At 38.4% G+C, this 6,080-nt stretch overlaps 1 protein-coding gene across 1 annotated transcript; it reads right to left on the reverse strand.

The window, feature by feature from the left end:
• Positions 1 to 1,479: 1,479 nt before the first annotated feature.
• LOC104438029 (protein STRICTOSIDINE SYNTHASE-LIKE 4) lies at positions 1,480 to 5,430 on the reverse strand. Its single transcript, XM_010051102.3, has 6 exons — positions 5,159 to 5,430; positions 4,855 to 5,067; positions 4,689 to 4,759; positions 2,396 to 2,632; positions 2,121 to 2,253; positions 1,480 to 1,929 (listed from the first exon to the last, which is right to left on the reverse strand). Exons 1-6 carry the CDS (start codon positions 5,330 to 5,332, stop codon positions 1,660 to 1,662), a joined length of 1,098 nt encoding a protein of 365 aa, XP_010049404.2. The 5' UTR covers positions 5,333 to 5,430; the 3' UTR covers positions 1,480 to 1,659.
• Positions 5,431 to 6,080: the final 650 nt, after the last annotated feature.

Below are 6,080 nucleotides of genomic sequence, written 5' to 3' on the forward strand. Positions count from 1 at the left end.
TATTGGAAGACGAGAGAGAAGCTAGTAACCAAAGATTGTCCATAGCCTTGAGGCCGGCTCAGCAGCGTCTTGGCTCTTTTAACGTCATATTACTCATTTCTGATTCTCGTCACGTTCCTTTTAGCCCAAGAAGCTAATAACCAAAGATTGTCCATAGCCTCGAGGCTAGCTCAGCAGTGTCTTGGCTCTTAAACGTAATATCTCTCATTTCTAATTCTCGTCATCTTCCTTTTAGCGCAAGTTTATTTTTCCCATACATTTCAATGCTATTTCAAGGTTGCAAAAGAGAGCCTCATCTTCAGTCTGGTGCACCACATACAAATGTCTACAAAACACCCTAGCCTAGTAATAGATTAATGCAGTCCTCTCTTCAAATTTCATTTGCAGAAATGAGATGGAAGAGTCATCTTCTTCCCTTGAGAACGAGTGCTACAAAAAATATGGAAAGGGCTGGAAGTTGTTCGATCTTTCCCAAGTGGCAAATACAGTAAGATAGCTCTCAACAACCAATTCTACGGATCTGACAAATCGGCTGAGAGTCGGTCATGAGTTGTGTTCGGAGAATATGCCCCCTAAACGAGAATCTTCAGGTTCAGCACCATCTTCCCTGAATTAGGTAATAACGGAGGCCATAAATGTAGAAGTTCCTAGTATCATCAGTTCGAAGAATCCTCCTTGTGTTTCCTAAGTGCAAAGTTCCCCTACTGCTGCAAGTCTGCCATCAATCCTTCCTTCTCTGAGTTTATGAAAAGCAGAAAGGCGAAGGATAGAGCGGTTGATAAATTGCCGAAGACAATCAGAAGAATACGGAGAAAAAAATGAGGTTGCGGTAGGGTCTCCGTTCCCCAATTTTGCTCATCTCAATTGCCTCCTTCAACTTAGAAATTTTAAAAAATAGTTCGTTTAATGTTTGGTATCAACTATGTGGCAATTTCATTTATTGATTTTTCTCGTACATCTTCTGCTTACAAGGTCTCATTTTGATCGTGGAAAGTGTCATTATGTGAGCAAACTTTATTTCGTCCATCATTCTGTTTCCAGTTATATATTTGCACCTCTGGTCTTTCATTATTTTTAAATGATAGTTTGCTAAATGCTTAACAATTTCTGGAATCTGCCCTTTTTTTCCTTTTTTTTTGTCAAAAGAAAATTATATTCATTACTCAAAATGATACAGAAGTACATAGTTTCCATGATAAAAGTAAATCGAAACTAAGCAAGAATATTGAAAAGCAAAGCTAAATCTAAAAATCAAGGAAGATCAATGGAGCACTAGCAAAGTTAAGCGTGCATTCATTCTACAAGAGCAAATCTGTCGAGCAAATTAGTTGGTGAGCAATCACTCAATCTCATGTCTTTGTCAATGATGAGCAACGCCAGAAATTCCTTTTCCAATAACTACACATCGTCAATTGGTAGTGCATGCCTAGGTTCAACTGTCTCTACACCATTGTCGTACAAACAAACACAGATCTAACATGCAGAGAAGCAGAACTTCACGATTTAATGAAATGCCAAAACTCCCGCAATTATCATTGAAACTAGAGGCAAAGAACTTGTACATAAAAAGAGCAAAGGGGCATCGAAATACACCTACTGAGATTGGTGAACCAGTACTAAATGAAATGCAAAATGAAGTGAACATTACGTTAGGCAACATCATCGGATGAGCGGCAATTTTCCAATATAGTTGGAGCTGAGACTTCCTAAGTAAAGATGATCCTCAAACTCAAATGCTGAGGTAACAAAGGAAATGACTTTCCCATCAGGATCATCAAGCTTCTTGATTATTTTGCCATCAGCTCCTACATTCAAAACACTTGCTTTTCTGTGCGCTCCTTTCACTTTCTTGATCATACTTGGGAATGTTGCTATGAAGTGCTTGGCTGCCTTGGAGGCGTGCACAAACTCCCACTCTTCAGATATCAACTGCACCAATTTGCAAAGAGCGGTGATAGAGCATCAGCAAAACGGGTCCGATGGGAGCCGAACTTGTTACAATGGCATGTCTGTAATTTTGCCCAAAATCAGGGGCATTCAATGATTGTGTCTGATTCGGAGCACCAGTCATGCTGGGTTTAGATTTTTAGTTATTAAGTGCGAAAATCTTGTGCATATACCTGCACTACAGCAATCCAGAAAGATCCATCCGGGGCAAGATTGATATTGTCAGGTCCGCCTGGAAGATTGTCGACAAAAATTTCCGTTTTTCCTTCTTCATCTCCCTTCAGCCAATGCTTCAAACATCTATATCTGTGAAACATACACATGCACATAAACAAAAATGGACTGCATCGTGTTCCTTTTTAAACTTGAAAATGCATTAAAATCTATATTTTAAAGAAAAATGCCAATATGTAAGTTCTATAAATTGGGCATTAGTAGGTATACTCACTTCCAAGTTTCACAAACGATGAGAAAATCTTCGTCCCTAGAGAGAGCGACGCCATTTGCAAAGCACAATTTGTCAACAATGATTGAAATTTGTGATGATGAAGGATCGAATTTGAGAAGCTGGCCATGAGGTTTCGCCTCGAGGACATCCAAGAACAAATTTTGGAGGTCAAACTTGGTGCTAGTTACGCTGAAATACAAACTCCCATCCGATGCTTCAATGACATCGTTCGCCAATCTATATGTAGCAATCATAATAAAAACATCAAATAACATGGTTTTGTAATAAATTTGCTCTTTGTGCTTATGTCAGTTTCGATGATTTAAGATAAACTACTCGACTATCTATGCTATTATTAGGTAGACCTGTTGACGAGGCTAGCAATCTCATGGGCCCAAGGCCTCCACGAGCCTCCAATTTTAATAATAATCTACTTATGATCTATTAAACTTTCTTGATATCTTTAACAAAATATTTGTAGGAACACGAGAACAAGAAAATGTAATCTCACGGGAGGTTATTAGACAATGATGTGCAGCCTGGTGCCTTTCTCCAATGCACCATGGTCTCCTGTCCACTTCTCTTTGTGAGAAAGAGGTCGAGAAAAATTTCAGAACCACGCAAATAGCTCAAGAAAAGAACAATCGAGAGGACTGCAACATTTGTGTTGTTGTCTGGACGCTAATGAACAAAGTCCCCATCACCCGTTGCTGTCCATCACAAGAGAGGAAGAAAAAAGAAAGATTCCCCGAAGCGGTAGCCACAAATGGCACATCATATAGCAATGAAGAGCTGCCATTCTTGCAAGTTATCTTCTTTTGACCGAGTCGCATAAAGGCTTACGCATGGGTTATTCTTAAGCTGTCAGGTTTTTCATCAACCGCCTTCTCCAGGATGGAGCTTAATGTACATTATATTGACCAGCGAGAATGTAGGGTCCAATTATGGAAATTTTCTATGGTGGACTAGTCGTCTTTTGGTTTTAAGAGGCCACGCTAGATTAATTGGAACATGGTCTAATTTGTCGCACATCACATATGATGTGATATGGTAAGCTCATAAGACTGTTCTATGTTGGAAATTTCTAGAAGATGGGTAATTTAACTTGTCTTCCTCTTCTTTGACGTGGGTTGTCATAATTTTGAACTAACTTGCACGTATGAAATTCAGTCTAACTTTCAATTGTACTTTTCTTAGGAGAACTAGAGATATTAATTACTCAAGTGTGCCCATGTTTCTTGTTGAACCGCAAAGTCCCTATTGCTCTCTAGCAGGTCCAATCTCTTAAAGATATGGCTAGTTAGTGACGAAATAAGAGATACGCCCAAAAAATTGTTGCGGATGCAAAACTATTTCTACTCACTTGAGTAGAATAAGTGTCTTTTTGACTCTAACAAGGTTAAGAGTAGATTTACTCATCTTAGGAAGAAGATTTAGCAAAAAGGGAAATGACGAAGTAACCGTCAGTATCTTGCAGTGAAGTATCGACCCTCTCACTGCCATAAATTTCTTCAAGAATACTTGTTTGGAATGAAACTTGTTTTCACTCTCAATTAACAAAACTTGTTGGGAAAAAAATATGTGGTGTCCACGTCATGATGATAGCATCACCCAAAAAAAAAAAAAAAACATTACAGTTGGAGTTCCTGCGTGCGCACAGCCCCATGCGTGCATAATATTTCATTAAATGTGATGGGCATTTGGTGAAATCAGAATATTTTTTGTGATAAATTCTAATCTAAGTATTCTCGATTGATTGTTGATTGTCAACTATTATATACAGAGATACATTTAATGTGCAAATTTACCCCCTCCTCTAAAATTTAGATCATAATACCAATATTTTTGAAAAAATACTCTCCAAATCTTTCTTTAAAAGAATATGGAATTCCACGTGTTTTTTTTTCTTTTTCAATTTGATATACTCTTTTCAATGAAATGATAAGAAAAATACCTTTTCAACATAGTCAAAATATACCGACCAAAAAAAATACATAGTCTAAATAATTGCATTTCCTTCTAGAATATCATACTTGTCACGGAATATGATTATTTTGCATTTTCTATAATATTTCCTCTTAAATTTGAAAATTAAACAAGCACTGACTTATTGATAATATCATGCTTGCGAATTCTCTTAGGCTTTCCCCAAAAGAACAAATCTGTGCGTTTCCAGCAATTAAATGGTGCGTGAGGAGCCAGAGAACTTGTATTCAAAGGACTCTAGACACCCCATTAACATAAAAGAAAAAGACAAAACCACTGGCAATCGAAATAATTAAAAAAAAATTACCTTATTTGAGATCCATTAACGTGTGATAAGAGGACCTTCGCATGACCATCTTCATCAACCCAGATCAAACCCTGGCCAAATCACATCATCGAGATCTCACCCATAAGCAATTCACAATTCATTTCATAAGCCAAGATTATCATCTCTTTCATCTTATCATGCGGACCTTTTCTGCATCACACACGATGATACCCCCTCTCCTGGTTGCTGTAATCCCCACAAGTGCCTGACTGTTCAACATGCTCCAGTTTTCCCAGGACCCATCTTGGTGCATCCTCTTGATCCAACCATCTCTTGTCGCAGTGTAGAGCGCGCCGTTTTTGTCTACGCATACGTCTTCCGGACCTTTCACTATACCCTCTCCAAGCTTACGCACACCCTGCATGAACCAAACAGCTTTTAAATAAATGAAGAACCAAGAAATCGAAGAAATGACAGAAACTTGAGTGTGATGGAGATTTTCCAAGTACCTGCAAATGGGTGTTTGGGGGAAGAGAAGCAAGTATCGATGGTTCTGGTAATTGGAGCAAGTCAGGAGATATCGGCGAGAAGACGATGATTTGGAGCGCTATGGCTAGGAGGCAAGCGAAGACAAAGCCCGAAAATGACGGCCAAAAGTGGCTCAAGAAGTCAAGTAGAGCCATTGTTATAGTCTCAAAGAGAGACAAGGATTAGCTCTAGAATGGAGATATGGTTTTGAGGATAATTTATGTGACTGTACTTAGTTTAAGAGAATTTATGTTCTTCCTTTCTTTGCTGCAATGTCCCTCTAATCTATGAATCCCCTATCTATGGTTGCAACAAGTCAAATCTTGGTTAAGTCAAGAGTAATTTCTTAACCTTTTTTCATATCTTGCGGCCAAGAGAAGAGGTACACCGCACGGCTCTTTAAAGAAATTTAACTTTGATCTCATAATCGCCATTGAAAAGTCCAAGCATGACGTCCGTGAAGAGAATGCAAAGGGAATCCAAGTTGGAATCAAAGTCCAACTAAGATTTTCGTTAGACGTATGTGATCTCAAACTCTAAATATAATTTAATGGGATAAGTTCGTTAATGATGAGTGAGCAAATGTCTAAGAAATTTTGGAGCTGATCGCGTTAATCTATGGCGGTGGGTGTTGACAAAGCAGGATTTCAACAAGACTAGAAGACAAATCGATATTAGGTTCGCCATCAGAATTTTCGGCTGAGATTATAATTTTAATTGAAAATGCATCACCATTGACTTGGCGGAAACCCACGATCATGTTAGAAACACTACCTGCAAATTAATACTCCCCATTACTCTTGATTCCCCAAACTCTCCTCGTAAATCAAATGCCTCAAAGACCGATTATCTTTTTGAAACATCCTACTTCGATGAAGATGATAAGATCTCCAACACTCATCT

The sequence above is a fragment of the Eucalyptus grandis genome, chromosome 3 (assembly GCF_016545825.1).
Source record: "Eucalyptus grandis isolate ANBG69807.140 chromosome 3, ASM1654582v1, whole genome shotgun sequence".
Taxonomy (NCBI): domain Eukaryota; kingdom Viridiplantae; phylum Streptophyta; class Magnoliopsida; order Myrtales; family Myrtaceae; genus Eucalyptus; species Eucalyptus grandis.

What these genes read in the sequence shown, in the direction of transcription:
- LOC104438029 (XM_010051102.3), bottom strand. Translation starts at nt 5,332, where the DNA reads ATGGCTCTACTTGACTTCTTGAGCCACTTTTGGCCGTCATTTTCGGGC. An exon ending in TCGTGTGTGATGCAGAAAAG is followed by an intron (nt 4,760 to 4,854) that starts GTCCGCATGATA and finishes TGATTTGGCCAG; the next exon opens with GGTTTGATCTGGGTTGATGA. An exon ending in ATCGTTTGTGAAACTTGGAA is followed by an intron (nt 2,254 to 2,395) that starts GTGAGTATACCT and finishes TATGTTTCACAG; the next exon opens with ATATAGATGTTTGAAGCATT.